The 19,458-nt window shown below is 40.5% G+C and overlaps 1 protein-coding gene across 1 annotated transcript in view; it reads right to left on the bottom strand.

Moving 5' to 3' along the window:
• EXOC2 (exocyst complex component 2) overlaps positions 1–19,458 on the bottom strand; it is a 914,329-nt gene that overhangs the window by 172,303 nt on the left and 722,568 nt on the right. The window contains 4 exon segments of the mRNA XM_053714663.1: positions 3,585–3,665; positions 5,482–5,543; positions 11,674–11,795; positions 12,181–12,338. Coding sequence (XP_053570638.1) covers positions 3,585–3,665; positions 5,482–5,543; positions 11,674–11,795; positions 12,181–12,338 — 423 coding nt within the window.

Below are 19,458 nucleotides of genomic sequence, written 5' to 3'. Positions count from 1 at the left end.
ATTGTACTAGAGACGTCTCTATTTTTTCAAATCATATTGTAACCAATAAATCACTTGTTATCTTAGATACTGGTCTTATTTTTATTTTACTTTTGTACACATATTTATCACAAGTAATATTAATAATTTCACATAAGTATCTTCAGCTATTAGCGCCCTTACAAGACCTCCTTTTTCTTTCACTATACATTATTTTTAGACTGAAGGATCTAAAACACTGTAAGCGGCCTGATACTCTATACACCAGCGCACTATTTTTCCACAATCTTTCACATACCGAAGGGAATGATTGAGACTGAAGGTTTCGACAAGCTGAAACCAATTTCAGACGTCTTTTTTCTGTCAGCGACAGAGTCATGGACACTGAATCTATCTGGAAACCTAAAAAGGTTACCCTTGTCTGAGGAATCAACGAACTCTTTGGTAAATTGATCCTCCAACCATGTTCTCGAAGAAACGATACAAGTTGATTCGTATGAGATTCTGCTAAAAGTGAAGACTGAGCAAGTATCAAGATATCGTCCAAATAAGGAAATACCACCATACCCTGTTCTCTGATTACAGACAGAAGGGCACCGAGAACCTTTGTAAAAATCCTTGGAGCTGTTGCTAGGCCAAACGGCAGAGCCACAAACTGGTAATGCTTGTCTAGGAAAGAGAATCTCAGAAACTGATAGTGATCTGGATGAATCGGAATATGCAGATATGCATCCTGTAAATCTATTGTGGACATATAATGCCCTTGCTGAACAAAAGGCTGGATAGTCATACAGTTACCATTTTGAATGTTGGTATCCTTACATAACGATTCAATATTTTTAAATCCAGAACTGGTCTGAAGGAATTCTCCTTCTTTGGTACAATGAAGAGATTTGAGTAAAACCCCAGCCCCTGTTCCAGAACTGGAACTGGTAAAATTACTCCAGCCAACTCTAGATCTGAAACACATTTCAGAAATGCTTGAGCCTTTGCTGGAATTACTGGGACACGGGAAAGAAAAAATCTTCTTGCAGGAGGCCTTATCTTGAAGCCAATTCTGTACCCTTCTGAAACAATGTTCTGAATCCAAAGATTGTGAATTGAATTGATCCAAATTTCTTTGAAAAATCGTAATCTGCCCCCTACCAGCTGGGCTGGAACGAGGGCCGCACCTTCATGTGGACTTGGGAGCTGGCTTTGGTTTTCTAAAAGGCTTGGATTTATTCCAGACTGGAGATGGTTTCCAAACTGATACCGCTCCTGAGGGTGAAGGATCAGGCTTTTGTTCCTTATTGTGATGAAAGGAACGAAAACGATTATTAGACCTAAATTTATCTTTAGATTTTTTATCCTGTGGTAAAAAAGTTCCTTTTCCTCCAGTAACAGTTGAGATAATAGAATCCAACTGTGAACCAAATAATTTATTACCCTGGAAAGAAAGGGAAAGCAAAGTTGACTTAGAAGACATATCAGCATTCCAAGTTTTAAGCCATAAAGCTCTTCTAGCTAAAATAGCTAGAGACATATACCTGACATCAACCCTAATGATATCAAATATGGCATCACAAATAAAATTATTAGCATGTTGAAGAAGATTAACAATGCTATGAGAATTATGATCTGTTACTTGTTGCGCTAAAGCTTCTAACCAAAAAGTTGAAGCTGCAGCAACATCCGCTAAATATATAGCAGGTCTAAGAAGATTACCTGAACATAAGTAAGCTTTTCTTAGAAAGGATTCAATTTTCCTATCTAAAGGATCTTTAAAGGAAGTACTATCTGCCGTAGGAATAGTAGTACGTTTAGCAAGAGTAGAGATAGCCCCATCAACCTTAGGGATTTTGTCCCAAAACTCTAATCTGTCAGATGGCACAGGATATAATTGCTTAAAACGTTTAGAAGGAGTAAATGAATTACCCAAATTATTCCATTCCCTGGAGATTACTTCAGAAATAGCATCAGGGACAGGAAAAACTTCTGGAATAACTACAGGAGATTTAAAAACCTTATTTAAACGTTTAGATTTAGTATCAAGAGGACCAGAATCCTCTATTTCTAATGCAATTAAGACCTCTTTAAGTAAAGAACGAATAAATTCCATTTTGAACAAATATGAAGATTTATCAGCATCAACCTCTGAAACAGAGTCCTCTGAACCAGAGGAATCATTATCAGAATCAGAATGATGATGTTCATTTAAAAATTAATCTGAAAAATGAGAAGTTTTAAAAGACCTTTTACGTTTACTAGAAGGAGGAATAACAGACATAGCCTTCTTAATGGATTTAGAAACAAAATCTCTTATGTTAACAGGAACACTCTGAGCATTAGATGTTGATGGAACAACAACAGGTAATGTAACATTACTAAAGGAAATAGTATCTGCATTAACAAGTTTGTCATGACATTCATTACAAACAACAGCTGGAGGAACAGATACCACAAGTTTACAGCAAATACACTTAACTTTGGTAGATCCAGCACCAGGCAGCGGTTTTCCAGAAGTATCTTCTGACTCAGGGTCAATCTGGGACATCTTGCAATATGTAATAGAAAAAACAACATATAAAGCAAAATGATCAAATTCCTTAAATGACAGTTTCAGGAATGGGAAAAAATGCCAGTGAACAAGCTTCTAGCAACCAGAAGCAATAAACAATGAGACTTAAATAATGTGGAGACAATAGAGACGCCCATAATTTTTAGCGCCAAAAAAGACGCCCACATTATTTGGCGCCTAAATGATTTTGGCGCCAAAAATGACACCACATCCGGTAACGCCAACACTTTTGGCGCAAAAAAAGTAAAAAAAAATTTTTTTTTGCGCCAAAAAAGACGCAATAAAATGAAGCATTTTCAGCCCCCGCGAGCCTAACAGCCCACAGGGAAAAAAGTCAAATTTTAAGGTAAGAAAAAAATTGATTTATTCAAATGCATTATCCCAAATATGAAACTGACTGTCTGAAATAAGGAACGTTGAACATCCTGAATCAAGGCAAATAAATGTTTAAACACATATATTTAGAACTTTATATAAAAGTGCCCAACCATAGCTTAGAGTGTCACAAAAATAAGACTTACTTACCCCAGGACACTCATCTACATGAAGTAGAAAGCCAAACCAGTACTGAAACGAGAATCAGTAGAGGTAATGGTATATATAAGAGTATATCGTCGATCTGAAAAGGGAGGTAAGAGATAAATCTCTACGACCGATAACAGAGAACCTATGAAATAGACCCCGTAGAAGGAGATCATTGAATTCAAATAGGTAATACTCTCTTCACATCCCTCTGACATTCACTGCACGCTGAGAGGAAAACCGGGCTCCAACCTGCTGTGGAGCGCATATCAACGTAGAATCTAGCACAAACTTACTTCACCACCTCCATAGGAGGCAAAGTTTGTAAAACTGATTTGTGGGTGTGGTGAGGGGTGTATTTATAGGCATTTTGAGGTTTGGGAAACTTTGCCCCTCCTGGTAGGAATGTATATCCCATACGTCACTAGCTCATGGACTCTTGCTAATTACATGAAAGAAATGCTAAATGTTAAATAAAAAAAATTAATATACAGTCCTAAAAGAACATGAACAAACTACTTACATTTGCTTCTCCAGGTTTGCATTCAAGGACTCCTTTCAGTGACTGCAGAGACTGAATGATCAACTGCTCAAATTGAGATGGCTGAAATATATTTAGAATTTGAAGATCTTAAGTTTGTGAAAATTTCACTTATATTTGACTATACTTTCATTGTCATGTACATTAAAAAGGGTATTTAAAAACATGTAAATGTCTTAAATATGCTGCTGCAGGCACACTCATGCAATCCTGCTCTACATAGCCACAAAAGATGGGAATACAGCTTCATAAATGTACCATATATATATATACTACCTAAGCGGCTGTACTTAATTCCCCCATCTACATTTCTTTTGCCTCCGCCTGGGAGGGGGGGGTTCAAGGAAAGCATCCCGCCAATCCTATTGCATCCACCCCAACTGAACCTTGGGGAGAGAGGTTTAGAAGGAGACTTTGCCCCCCTTGAACCTCCCAGCTGGAGGCAAAGAATATAGTGAAGATGTGGGAATTACAGTGCACGCAATATATTTTTCATACAGTGACTCCGCACTCTGAGAAGATATATGATCATACATCAGGATTTACCCACAGCCGCTTGGCATTATATAATTATATATATTATATAATAACCCAATACAATTTGGATGTGAGACATAGAAAGGATCTAAGTGCCCATGGGTGTTTTGGGCACTCTAAACCAGTGAGCAGTGCCTAAATTTAAGATGCCAGGGTTTGCTGAGCCCTATTCTAATAGTATATAACCTAAACAGTAATTTTCTGATAAAACTGCAAAACTGATATGAAAAGTTATTATTCTAAAAATGAAACCTTCATCTAGTTGTAAATATTAAGATAATAACCAGCAAGAATAAGTCTTTATGTAGAAAATCATTCTTTGATCAGTCTTACTGACTAGTGATTTAAATCGAATCCACTCTGCTTTATCTAAATGAGAAAAGGTTGATGAAATGGTGAAAGAAACAAACAAAAAAAACCCCATAGACTGGTGCAACTGATTCCTTCTCACAAAATAACTAATGCAGAACCAGTAGAAACTGTTTACAGTTTACAAGGAAGAAAAACTCAGGATTAGAAAAGGAAACAAAACCAGTAATTAAGCCCAAAACAAAAAAATATGTCTGATTGGAAGCATACAGGAAGGCCTGTGAGAACTACCTAATGATGCAGAACAAGGGTAGACTACTTTAACGCTATGATATTGATAGGGAGAATTGACAAAACCCTTGGGCAATGAGTTTGCCCCACATAACTCCATATCCCAAGATACTGGTTTTGGAATTGAGGTTGTCCATTTTTGAGGGTGTAAACTTGCTTAGTAGCTTGATGTTTCAAATAAGGCTACTTTTCTGGACACAGTAAAACTGTTAGTGAAGGGGGGGGGGGGGTAAAAGTGATTTTGTATCCAAAGGAAATAATATCTAGAGCGTACAATGCACAGCCACTAGACAGACAACCACCCTGACCAGAAGAAGCTTCTGGGGGACAGATGAAGCACCAGGTTTTCAAAGACTCTGATTGAAAAAAATACTTTTGGGGCTGGTTTGGGGTCTAGACCATGTTGAACTGAGGGTTTTCAAAATTTACAAAAGGAAATTTAAATGAAGGATAGATGGGGCAGTGTTGAAAGGGGAAACCTTAAGGGGGAAAAATGGAGGGGCACATGAAAGGTTATTTTTTTTAATCACATGGAATAAACCTTACTTCATGTGACATATTGCTGTTTTTTTTTTTTAAAGACTGTGACACCATGAGAATCGGCATAATATAAATTGAGGGCTGTAAAATCTTTAGATAACATGACACCCTGATTAAGGGTATGCTTATATTGCTATATATTTCCATAATGGTATTACATAAATAACCACAAAATAAACATTAATTATACAAATGCACCTACCAAAGAGGTTAACCCTTCATTGTCAACAACCCAGTCTTCTTTGTCTGACAGTCGTTTCACTTCTGAATAAAAATAAATAAATAATTCAAACAACAATAATATATTAAAGCTATGATCAAGATATTATGGATGAGCAGATAAAGAACAAAACATAATTTGTGCTTACCCGATAAATTAATTTATTTCTTGGCGGTGAGAGTCCAAGATTCCTTACGGTTAGGGAATTCATAACCTGGCCACCAGGAGGAGGCAAAAACACCCTACACAAACAGGATAAAGCAAAGACACCGAACACCCTCCCATTTCCCTGTACCTCCAAGTCTGTCATATAGCCAAGAAAAAGTATAAACAGAAAATAGGAAAGACAATGTATGGTAAATGAGGTGCAAACTAGAACTGCCATCAACTAGAAAAAAGAAAAACAAACCAGAAGAGGCCCATGGAGTCTCATCGCCAAGAAATAAATTAATTTATCAGGTAAGCATAAATTATGTTTTCTTTCTTAAGGTGGTGAGATTCAACGATTCTTTACTGTTGAGAACTAATACCCAAGCTGTTGAGTAAACGAAAATGGGTGGGACAAAAATAAAAGGAGGCTGGCACTTATTTACCTGAAACAACAGCCTTAAAGGGACACTGAACCCAAATTTTTTCTTTTGTAATTCAGATAGAGCATGAAATTTTAAGCAACTTTCTAATTTACTCATATTATCAATTTTTCTTCGTTCTCTTGCTATCTTTATATAAAAAAGAAAGCATCTAAGCTTTTTTTCTTGGTTCAGTACTCTGGACAGCAGTTTTTGATTGGTGGATGAATTTATCCACCAATCAGCAAGGACAACCTAGGTTGTTCACCAAAAATGGGCCGGCATCTAAACTTACATTCTTGCATTTCAAATAAAGATTCCAAGAGAATGAAGAAAATTTGATAATAGGAGTAAATTAGAACGTTGCTTAAAATGTCACACTCTAGCTGAATCACGAAAGAAAAAATTTGGGTTCAGTGTCCCTTTAAAAAGCTTCCTGCCAAAAGGGGCCTCAGCAGAGACAAATAAAATTTAGTAAAAGTGTGTAATGACGAACAAGTTGCTTCCCTGCCAATCTGATCTAATGAAGCCTCATTCTGGAATGCACAAGAGGTAGACAATGAATGACCTGTAATACATAAAGGGGAAGACCAACCTGCCTCCAAGTAAGCCTTATGAATTAAACTCTCTAGCCAAGAAACCAAGGAAACAGACGTAGCTTTCTGGCCTTTGCATTTACCAGAAAATACAAATTAACAAATACACTTGAAAACTGAGAAGGAACTACAATTTTCTGGTTAATAGTCTCTGAAGAAACTACATAAGGCAAAAAGTATAATGAATACGCTTTTTCCTGATGGAAAACAAGATAAGGTGTTTAACAGGAAAGAGCAGGTAACTAAGACACTCTACTGGTTGAAGAGACAGACGAGAGAAATAAAACTTTCCAGGACAATAAATAAATGTCCAATTCATGCATAGGTTCAACTAAAGAGTAATGTAACACTCTCAAAACCAGATTGACATTCCAAGGGGGAGCAACTGGTCTAATTTTAAAAAGACCTGGTCTAACCAGTGCTTGAATAAAGGCATGAATATCTGGAAGTCTAGCAATCGTTCTATGAAATAAAACAGAAAGAGCAGAAATATGACCATTCAAGGTACTAGCTGACAATCCCTTATCTAAAACATCTGGCAAAAATTCTAGGAATTCTAAAGGAATGTCAACTAAAACCTCTTTTCACACAGAGAGATTGAAGATTTGGATGAAAGAAGTGTTCTTGAGACAACAGATCTGGACGTTGAGGAAGACACCATGGAGGAACACTGGACATTTGACTCAAGTTTGCATACCAAATCCTGCGTGGACATGCCAGAGCTATCAGAATAGATGAAGTGTGTTCCTGTTTGATCCAAGCAATAACTCTTAAAAGTAGAACAATGGGAGAAGAAAGATAAACTAGTTAAAATGGCCAAGGAACTGCTTATGCATCCACTTGAGAGTTTTCTGATCCTTGCACCCTATCTGGGGATCTTGTGATTCAGACATCAAGTCTTTTTCTGGGAGACTCTAATGCTGAATTAACTGATTGAAAATCTCCTGATTCAGGGATCATTCCCCTGAACAGAGAGATTGATGACAAAGTAATCTGCTTCCCCATTGTTGACTCTGGGACTGTCAATTGCCGAAATCGTACACTGATGGAATTCTGCCCACAATATAATGCAGGAACATCTTTCATTGCTAGAGTACTCTGGGTACCTCCCTGATGATTGTTATGTTGACTGATTGGAAATTAATAAATGGAACTGAAAAGAGAAGGGGCCAAGCCTGAAGAGCTCAGAAGATCACAAGAAGTTCTAACTCCATGAGATCTCAGAAATCCCCAGATTGCGCCCCAGTCAGAGAGACTTGCATCCGTGGTAATCATTTATCATGAGGGAGTGTTTAAAAGTGCATATACAGCGCCAACATCCAAACAGATACAAGCTCCCAAAGTGAGACCCCTAAAAACTCAAAAAAATGAACATAAATATAGAAAGAGGGAGCGCCAGCTATAGGCTAAAGTATCAGATTAATAGAAAAATATTAAAATACATTTATTACATTCACATAAACTAGGGTACCCTATGTACATGTAACAATTCGATTGAAAAAAATTAAAAAATAGTTAAAAACAATAGAGTAAGTGCCCCTCAGGAGAGAGGGGAATACCAAAACACATGTGTATGATGAAAAAATGAAAGACTTCGAAATCAGCATTTAGGCCCTGTGGATATATATCCTCTTTATATATCCGAACTACATGTCCCAGAATTCCATCATGCGACCGGCTGTGATCTCAGAGCCGGAACTGGAAGTGTAAGAGTCAGTAGCTACCATCTTTATTAAGGGCATTAGAGGATTGCCATGATACATGTAATGGCATTTTAAGGTGGGAAATTACATGAAGTAAAAGAGCCAGTGGCCACCATCTTTATTAAGGGCATTCGAGGGTTGTCATGATACATGTAAATGGCAATTTAAGGCGGGAAATTACACCCATCTTGATTGGTCCCTATAGGCTATTTAAGCCATACTTTCACCAGCAGTAGACATCTTGAGAAAGGCCCAGCTTTGGGACCGAAACGCGTTGATGTACATGTTATAAGTAGTCACTGCTCGAGTTTACATATAGGGTAAGCCTATTTTCAATTAAGTTTATATTCATATTAGCGTTATTGCACTATGGGATTTTTGTTTTTTCACAGGTACTGCAATTTTTGGATCCTATTGGATTTCTTATTCACTTTTTTCACTTGATTCACTTCTAATTTTTTTTTGTCTGTGTGAGCAGTTGCTAAAGGAAACGATGGAGCCTGAACCAAGATATCGTCCAGGTACAGCGCTACAGCTATACCCCTTAGCCATGAAGAAAAAAAACACCAACCCCAGAACATTGGTTAAAAATCCTGGGAGCTCTCACTTATCCAAAAGGAAGAGCTACAAATTGGAAATGTCTGCCATGAAAGCAAAACAAAGCAACTCCTAAAAACTTGCTCTAATTTTTCAGATCTAAAATAAGTCTGAAGGTTCCCTCCTTCTTTGAACCTAATCTGTGACCTTGAGATACTATATTTAGTACCCAAGGATCCTGAACTGACATGGATGAGGCCTTCTGGAAAAGGCTCCACCTGCCACCTATCAGCAAGTAGTCTGGTTCATGGCCGCACCTTCATGTTGATTTAGCATTGGAAGGAGATTTCTTATTTTGCATTGTTCCAGACTGGATTGGGCTTCCAGCAGGACTTAGATGAGTCTGACTTTTCGAAGAGGATGACTTTTGGTATCTGGATTGACAAAAGGAACAAAATCTATTATTAGATCTGCCCTTGGACTGCTTATCCTGGGGCACAAAAGCTCCCTTGCCACCTGTGACAACGAAAATAATAGCATCCAAACCTGGCCAACCAAATCTTCCCTAGAAAAGGTAAAAGTCTGCTCTTTGAGACCATGTCTGCTGACCAAGATTTAAGCCACAAGGCTCTCCCAGTAAGAACTGTTAAAGTCATGTTCTTAGCATTAATACGTATAATTTCAATGACTGCATTGCAAATTAAAGAATGTAAGTGTTCTTGAATATCTTCTAAGGAGGATTCCACTGACCCAGCTCAGATAATGAATCGCACCATAGTGATACCACACCAGCAACACAAGCGATATATACAGCTGGTTTAAACAAAAGCCCCCTAAATAACCCTCTAACCTTTCCATAAGAACTCTGATGGAAGTGCTGTCCTCCAGAGGAATAGTGGTTCTTTAAGCCAAAGTAGAAATGGCTCCATCTACTTTCAGATTGGTCTCACAAAGCTCCAAATTAGACGCAAGAAACAGAAACATCTTCTTGAATTTTGGAGATGGAAGAAAGGAACCCCAGGCTTGATCCATTCCTTAGAAACAGTGTGTGGGGCAGGAAACACCTCTACAGACTTAGCTGCAGGATCGAAAAAATGAAGTGTAGTTGTTTTACAAAGTAATACGCAGCTGGTTTAACCGTAAAGTTTCCCTAAACAAATAGCATAATTGCTTGACCTTAAGAATAAAAGATAACGCTTTAGATTTTTTATCTTGGACCGCATCCAAATCCTCAGAAGACAATTCACCCTCTGAAAATGAACCAGAAACCACAGGGTTGTTGATTCCTGAACAGATTTGGCAGATGACCTCTAGTAGATGAATTAGAAGAAAATATGTTTTCGTTTACTTGAAGATATAGTGGAACTTAGATATTCTGTATTGCCCTCTCAAATGAGTACTTCTGCTGTTCCAAGAGTGATTTGTACTCAATCAGTGGGCACTTCTCAGGGAGACCCTATAGAGTTTTCTCCAGGTTTCAAGGATTGAGTGAGTACAAATCACTCTTGGGACAGCAGAAGTACTCATTTGAGAGTGCAATAAATAATTTAAACAGGCACTGCAAAGATGAGCAGGCGCGGAAACAGTCGCCAATTTGCAAAGCATAAATTTGTTCGGTGTAAATGAAAACTTTGTAGACCTCCCTTCTAAAGGATCTGAACCAGAAGGGACAGTTCCAGTCTGCTCCATGGGGTAAAAAATAGGGTGAATACACAACACAGAATAAATATAGAATACATCTGTACCCATAGAGTAATGTGCAGATACCTATAGTAAGGGTTCCAAAAATTAGGTTATATTGGACAGTTATGCAGAAAAATAATCGAAATAACCTCCCAACTTTTTACTTGCCAGTGCAACAAGCTAACCACAGTGCTACAACAAAGCACCGCCACACTCCAGTGTACAGCCTCTTACCCCCTCCTAAGAACACTCACTACTGGAGCCTTAAACAGTGAAGTAAAAACTATTTTGGAAGTGAGCAGAGCGCTAAGTACTGCTAAATCTGTAAATTTAACGTGGGCAGGCAAATAAAGGAAAGCAATATAATAAAGAGTAAATATATGAGCCAGATAAAGTATAGAATCCGAGCTTGCCCCACAAAAATCTGCACCATAGACTGACACTATATTGTGTGCCTCCCACCATTCTAATTCTGTGTATCTGATAACGTCCTGTGGCTATGATATATATACTTTAATTTTTTTCCTGTATTCTTTTATACCTACTGATAGCCTGCGGGCTGTGTGAATGAAATGCCACTTATCTAAATGAACACCCACTCCACTGTGCTTACCCAGCTGTAAATGCTTGTACAGGGAGCCCGTCTAGTACTGTAAAGAAAAACAGAGGATTTACTGAGGGAGTACAACTACATGGCCAAGCAGGAGGAGGATGAAGGACCAGTCCAAGCAACACCAGTGGCAGGCTTGTGATCACTCCTGCAGGATAATTACATTACACAACCCAGTACTGTCCTATGCCCCTCTCTTCAAGGATTCACCTTATGAGGGGACCATAGGATCAAAAATTCCCATTCCAAATCTGGAGTGCCTCAGCTCTTCACCTTCTCCTGCAGAGGCAAAGAAAAAACTGGGAGGTACAGGGAAGTGGGAAGGATTAGAACTCTTGGTGTAGGGTGTCTCCTCTGGTGGTCAGGTGATGAATTCCCAAAAATAAGGAACAGTGAACTCTCACCTCATAATAAAAAAAAAGTAATTCTGTAATAAATTCACATTCAATGTATATTTTGCTAAAATGATGTCCCACCTTCTGTTGTTTGCTGTAAAGTCACCACGACACAGCGTATTCGTAAATCCAAAATAAGATCCTGTATGGTTTGCAACATATCATTGGGTATTTCAAGAGCAGTCAGAGATTCATAACTAAGTCTAAAGAATAAACCACAGAAGAGAATGTTTATTAAAAATAATATGTACATTTATTTAATAATTACTCAGTTCTCAACTTTATTTTAAATCAAAGATACAACCACTGCTGTGTTCTAAAACCAAATTAATAACCTCACTGAAATAAAATAAAATAATGTAGTCTAGCTCAAACATTGGAGAAAATGTTTCCACCGGTAACAAATCCTTACGCAAACATGTAGTAATTATCAGGAGGCATCAAAGAAAAAGAAAAATACACACACATATACATCAATACACACACACACACATATATATATATATATATATATATATATATATATATATATATAAATGTAAAAACAATTGTTTAATTTGTAGAATTATTCAAAGTTGCATAACTTACCGAACAGTTTGAATAATATGAGATAACCAAGAGCCAGAAAGTTCAGGTTTCATCTCCCAGCCACCATAAAGTCTCAGTTCCCCTTCTTCAAGGCTAGATGGGAGCAATGCTCCACGAGTAAGTTTTACCAATGATTGCATTATTTCTTGAATCATTTTCTACAATAAAATAAAAAAGTCATTGTTAAATTTCAAGTCCTAAGTTACTAGCCAAGCCAAACTGTTACATGCCACTTCTGATCCCACCCACTACCTGCCCACACCACACCCACTACTCCATCCCTTCTTTGCATATGTTTAGCCATTGTGAAACACCTTTTTGTGCAGTAATTTTTTATATTGTTTTTAATCTTTTGACATAAAAAAACTAGAAAATGCTACATACAGTAATAAATTAACAAAAAACTAATTATGCTTACCTGATAATTTAATTTCCCTCTGTACGAGGAGAGTCCACGGCTTCATTCATTACTTGTGGGAATACAGAACCTGGCCACCAGGAGGAGGCAAAGACACCCCAACCAGAGGCTTAAATACCTCCCCCACTCCCCTCATGCCTAGGGAACAAGGGACAGTAGGAGAAATATCAGGGTATAAATTGTGCCAAAAATATAACAAAATAAATTTAGGTCCGCCCAACGGAGAACCGGGCAGGAGCATGTGGAAATGAAATTATCAGGTAAGCATAATTCATGTTTTCTATCTTAATACGAGGAGAGTCCACAGCTTCATTTATTACTTTTGGGAAACATATACCCAAGCTCTAGAGGACACAGAATAAAAAACGGGAGGGTAAAAAAGAGGCGGACCCTAGTCTGAAGGTACCACAGCCTGTAAAACCTTTCTCCCAAACGCTGCTTCAGCTGAAGCAAACACGTCAAATTTGTAAAACTTTGAAAAAGTATGTAAGGAGGACCAGTTAGCCGCCCTACAAATCTGCTCCATAGAGACCTCATTCTTGAAGGCCTAGTAAGAAGCCACAGCTCTAGTTAAGTGAGCCGTAATCCTCTGAGGAGGCTTATGTCCCGCTGTCTCATAAGCCAGGTGAATCATGCTCCTCAGCCAAAAAGATAGGGAAGTGGAAGAAGCCTTCTGCCCTTTGCACTTCCCTGAATAGATAACAAATAACGCTGAAGTCTGTGTGAAATCCTTCATAGCCTGAAGATAAAATTTCAAAGCTCGAACGACATCCAAGTTATGAAGTTACCGTTCTTTTGAAGAAGAAGGGTTAGGACACAAGGAAAGAACTACAATCTCCTGATTAATGTTGAGTTCAGACACAACCTTGGGGAGAAATCCCAACCCAGTGCAAAGGACAGCCTTATCGGCCAGATAAGGAGGCTCACATTGCAAGGCCTCCAACTCAGAGACTCTGCGTGCCGAAGCAATAGCCAGTAGAAAAAGAACCTTCCAAGACAGAATCTTAATATCAAGAGAATGCATAGGCTCAAACGGAGCCCTCTGCAAAACCCTAAGAACCAGATTCAAACTCCAAGGAGGAGAAGAATGTCTAAATACAGGCCTGATCCTGGATAGAGCCTGAACAAAAGACTGTATATCAGGAAGCTCAGCGAGCTTCTTGTGTAATATCACAGATAGCACCGAAATCTGTCCCCTTAAGGAACTGGTGGCAAGTCCCTTCTTCAAACCATCCTGGAGGAAGGAAAGCATCCTGGATACCCTGACTTTATGCCAAGAATATCCACGAGTCTCACACCAGAGTAAGTAGGTCCTCCACACCTTATGATAGATGCGTCGGGTGACCGGCTTCCTGGCTTGAATGAGAGCATCAATCACACTCTCAGAAAACCCTCTCCTGGCTAAGACTAAGCGCTCAATCCCCACGCAGTCAGCCTCAGAGAATCTAGTTTTTGATGTACAAAGGGGCCCTGTACCAGCAGATCCCTGCGACAGGGCAACCTCCATGGAGGAGACAATGCCATCCCTACCAGATCCGCAAACCACATCCTCCGCGGCCATGACGGAGCAATCAGAATAGTTGATGCTTGCTCCTGCTTGATGCGGGCCACTACTCGAGGAAGAAGTGGTAACGGTGGAAATATGTAGACTAGGTTAAATCCCCAAGGCACTGCTAAGGCATCTATCAGTTTTGCCTGGGGATCCATGGACCACGACCCGTATTTGGGTAAGTTGAATTTGAGTCTTGACACCATGAGCTCTATCTCCGGAGTCCCCCATCTGTTGCAAATCTCGGCAAACACTTCGGGGTGAAGAGACCATTTCCCAGATGAAACGATTGTCTGCTGAGAAAATCCGCTTCCCAGTTGTCGACACCCGGGATGTGGATCGCCGACAGCGAGCAGTTGTGGGTCTCCGCCCATTCCAGAATCCGAGATACTTCCCTCATGGCTAGGGAGCTTCTCGCCCCCCCCCCTGGTCGTTGATGTAAGCCACCGAGGTAATGTTGTCTGACTGGAATCTGATGAACTTGGACGAACCCAGGAGGGGCCAAGCCCTCAGAGAAATGAAGATCGCTCAAAGTTCCAGGATGTTGATCGGAAGAAGCGACTCCTCCCGACTCCACCTGCCCTGTGCCCTCCTGGCACCCCAAACAGCTCCCCATCCTGAGAGGCTTGCGTCCGTAGTCACAATCTACCAGGATGGTCTCAGGAAGGATGTCCCCTGGGACAGATGATCCAGACTAAGCCACCAAGAGAGGGAGTCCTTCGTCCGGTTGTCCAGAGGGATCTGTTGGGATAGAACCAAGTGATCGCCGTTCCATTGCCTCAGCATGCACAACTGAAGAGGTTGGAGATGGAACCTGGTGAATGGAATGACATTTATACTTGATACCATGAGCCAAATCACCTCCATACACTGTGCCACGGATGGCCTTGAGGAGGTTTGAAGGGCAAGACAGTTGGAGGCAATTTTGCAACATCTCTGATCTGTCAGGAATATCTTCATGGATATGGAGTCTATTATCGTGCCCAAGAACTCCACTCTGGTACTGGGAACCAGAGAATTCTTTCCTGAGTTTATCTACCATTTATGAGATTGAAGAAGAAGTAGAAGAGCTCTTGAATGGTCCTCTGCCAGCTGGCAGGATGGAGCCTGGACCAGGATGTCGTCCAGATAAGGTGCTACTGCAATATCTCTTAATCTCGCCACCGTGAGCAAAGCACCCAGAACCTTTGTAAAGACTCTTTGGGCAGTAGCCAGACCGAAGGCGAGAGCTACAAACTGGAAGTGCTGGTCCAGAAAAGTGAATCTTAGGAAGTTGAAGCGATCCTTGTGTATTGGCACATGAAGGTAGGCATCCTTCAAGTCTATCGTAGTCATGAACTGACCCTCTTGAACTAAGGGCAGAATAGACCTTATCGTCTCCATCTTGAACGATGGGACCGACAAAAACTTGTTTAAGCACTTTAGGTCCAGAATCGGGCGAAATGTGCCCTCCTTCTTTGGGACCACGAAAAGGTTTGAATAGTACCCTAGACCTCTTTCTGCTAGAGGTACCGGTACAATTTACTCCTAGAGAGGAGAGATCCCTCACACACTCTAGAAAGGCATCTCGTTTCTCTGGTCTTGACGATAGATTTGACAAGAAGAATCTGCCCCTGGGAGGGTGAGTTTTGAAACCTATCCTGTAACCCTGGGCAAAAACCTCCAGAACCCAAGGATCCTGCATGTCTCTCATCCAAGCCTCCGCCAAAAGAAATATTCTGCCCCCTACGAGATCCAGAGACGGATCGGGGCCGCCCCTTCATGCCGATTTTGTCTTGGAGGGCTTCTTGCTCTGATTGGTTTTATTCCAAGACTGAGAAGGTTTCCAAGATCCCTTGAACTGCTCGGGCTTTGCGGCAGGCTGTTGTCGTTGGGACTTGTCCGAATGAAAGGGACGAAAATTAGGACCCTTAGGTTTTTTCTTCTTATCCTGCGGTAAAAAGGCACCCTTGCCCCACGTGACCATGGATATGATACAGTCCAGGCCTGGACCGAAAAGAATCTTTCCATTAAATGGAAGGGAAATTAATCTATATTTGGACGTCATGTCAGCAGACCACGACTTCAACCACAGGGCCCTCCGGGTCAGATCAGAAAAGCCTGATATCTTAGCATTCAAGCAAATAATCTGCATATTTGCATCACAGATAAATGAATTAGCTACCCTAAGGGCCTTAATTCTTTTCTGTATCTCATCGAGGGGAGTCTCCACCTCGATCATCTCTGACAGAGAGTCACACCAATAGGTAGCGGCTCCCGCCACCGCAGCGACCACCACTGCAGGCTGAAATACGAACCCTGTGTTCTGAAACATTTCTTAAAATGGTCTCTAATTTCTTATCCATGGGTTCCTTAAACAACAAACTATCCTCAAGTGGGATAGTGGTGCGCTTAGCTCCATCCACTTTAGGGACAGATCCCCACAATTCTAGCTAAGAATCAGGAACCGGGAGCAATTTCTTGATTTTCTTTCTAAACGAAGAAGAAGGGGAGAAAGATGAACCAAGTCTCTCCCATTCATTCTTTATAATATTCGCCATCTTTACGGGAACCGGGAAAGTCTCGAGCACCACCCTGTACTCAAACCTTATCAAGCTTAGGAATAGAAGGTTCCTCCGGTAACTTTGGTTCTGGAACCTCTAGAGTAGCCAGCACCTCTTAATAAAAAGCGTAAGTGCTCCATCCTAAACCTAAAATCTGGTTCCTCCACAGCCGGATGTTTAGAGGTCGCAGATTCCGACCAAGAGAAAGAGTCCTCCGAAGTATCAGAGTCCTCTGCGCCTCAGCGGATAATCTAGTCTCAGAGTAGATGACCCCTGGGAAGGATAGCAATGTTTAACCTTTCGCTTGCGCTTAGCAGTGCGAGGAAAAGCACTGAAGGCCGCAGACACCGCCGTTTGCAACTGATCTGCAAAATCTGGCGGCCATATGGCCCCTCCCGCAGGAGGATTAGTAGTGCACTGGGGAGCTGCATGAGTAAACGGAGATGATTGTAGGGAACGCACCTCGCGGGACAGAGACTCCCTCAGAGGTGGACGGCTCAGTAGTACTAAACATCTTGTTCTTTTTAGATATCACTATTTTATCAAAACATGTGGAACATAGTTGAGCAGGTGGATATACTGTAGCCTCCTCATAATAAACATAGGTATTAGATTTAGACAAAGAGGGAGTACCCTCTAACGCATCAGAGTCCTCCATAGCTTGCCCCTTTAATATGGACTGTAGGAAAATAAATGGCACTTTAATACTCCCAATGGCCTGAGCACTCACCACCTCCTATGACCCAGGCCCACAGAGAAACCACTTTCGTCTCCTGCAATCGACAGTCAGGAAAAGGAAGAGAATGACGCTACACCCAGTCACATGGAGTGCCAAGCAGGACTGCCTCTGCAGCCGAGAAAAAACGCACCAAACTAAACAGGCTGCGCAGTAATCAAAATAACGGAAGAACCTGACTGTTCACACATTGCCAGAGCCACATCTCACACATATCGCAGCAAAAAACACAATAAAACAATCATGTATACACCCCCCACCCCTGTTCAATAATCACTCCGGAGATATTAACACTTGATTCTATACAGATAAAAGGAGTCACACTGTGACCCTCTCTTCTTGCGTAATCATTACAGGTATAAAAAATGAAACAATCTTACCAGAATGTACGCTGTGGAACAGGAACACGGCCTGTCAAGTTTGACAGTGTTGTAGCATTGCTCCTGACATGGACTTGAGTGATAGAAAGCAGGCAGTGAAACTCGTCAACACTGATTGCTTAAGAAGCTGTTCATACGAGTCAGGATGGTTTCGCAGAAAGACTCCCCCTGCATCTATAGGCCCTAACATTGGTCAATGCTGTCACTGAGAGGCTGACAAGACTACTTAAAACTCCAGTCCCATTCCGAAGAGTACTACCCTCCATAAGAGACTACTCAAATTTTCCGACACTTCTCTGCCATTCTCCTGTGACGAAAGGCAAAGAATGACTGGGGGATGAGGGGAGTGGGGGAGGTATTTAAGCTTTTGGCTGGGGTGTTTTTGCCTCCTCAAGGTGGCCAGGTTCTGCATTCCCACAAGTAATGAATGAAGTCGTGGACTCTCCTCTTATTAAGATGGAAATAAATGCATAGCAGTTAGCAACATCAACAAAGGGGTTATGGGGAAGACAACAGCTAAATAGAAAAAGGATGTTGTTGACCAAAGAGAATGCAGAAAGTGCTAACAGTCATGGAAAGTCTTAGCAGACCTGAAGATTATTTTTTTTTAATAAAAAAACATAATTTATGATTACCTGATAAATTTATTTCTCTTGTGATGTATCGAGTCCACGGATTCATCCATACTTGTGGGATATTCTCCTTCACTACAGGAAGTGGCAAAGAGAGCACCCACAGAAGAGCTGTCTATATAGCTCCTCCCTTAGCTCCACCCCCCAGTCATTCGACCGAAGCCTAGGAAGAAAAAGGAGAAGCTATAGGGTGTAGTGGTGATTGAAGTTTTTTAAATAAAAATATATTGCCTGTCTTAATAAACAGGGCGGGCCGTGGACTCGATACATCACAAGAGAAATAAATTTATCCGGTAAGCATAAATTATGCTTTCTCTTGTAAGATGTATCAAGTCCACGGATTCATCCATACTTGTGGGATACCAATACCAAAGCTTTAGGACACGAATGAAGGGAGGGACAAGACAGGTACCTAAACGGAAGGCACCACTGCTTGTAAAACCTTTCTCACAAAAAAAGCCTCAGAAGAAGCAAAATTATCGAATTTGTAAAATTTGCAAAAAGTATGAAGCGAAGACCAAGTCGCCGCCTTACAAATCTGTTCAACAGAAGCCTCATTTTTAAAAGCCCATGTGGAAGCCACAGCTCTAGTAGAATGAGCAGTAATTCTTTCAGGAGGCTGCTATCCAGCAGTCTCATAAGCCAAACGGATGATGCTTTTCAGCCAAAAGGAAAGAGAGGTAGCCATAGCCTTTTGACTTCTCCGTTTACCAGAATAATCAACAAAAAATGAAGATGTTTGACGGAAATCTTTAGTTGCTTGTAAGTAGAACTTTAAAGCACGAACCACATCAAGATTGTGCAACAGACGTTCATTCTTTGATGAAGGATTAGGACACAGTGAAGGAACAACAATCTCCTGATTGATATTCCTATTAGAAACAACCTTAGTAAGAAAACCAGGTTTGGTACGCAAAACCACTTTATCTGCATGGAAAACAAGGTAAGGTGAATCACACTATAAAGCAGATAACTCAGAAACTCTTTGAGCCGAAGAGATAGCTACTAAAAACAAAACTT

This window comes from Bombina bombina, chromosome 5 (assembly GCF_027579735.1).
Source record: "Bombina bombina isolate aBomBom1 chromosome 5, aBomBom1.pri, whole genome shotgun sequence".
Lineage (NCBI taxonomy): Eukaryota > Metazoa > Chordata > Amphibia > Anura > Bombinatoridae > Bombina > Bombina bombina.
Note: the sequence above shows the minus strand (reverse complement) of the source record. Positions and strands in the feature narration are given on the sequence as shown.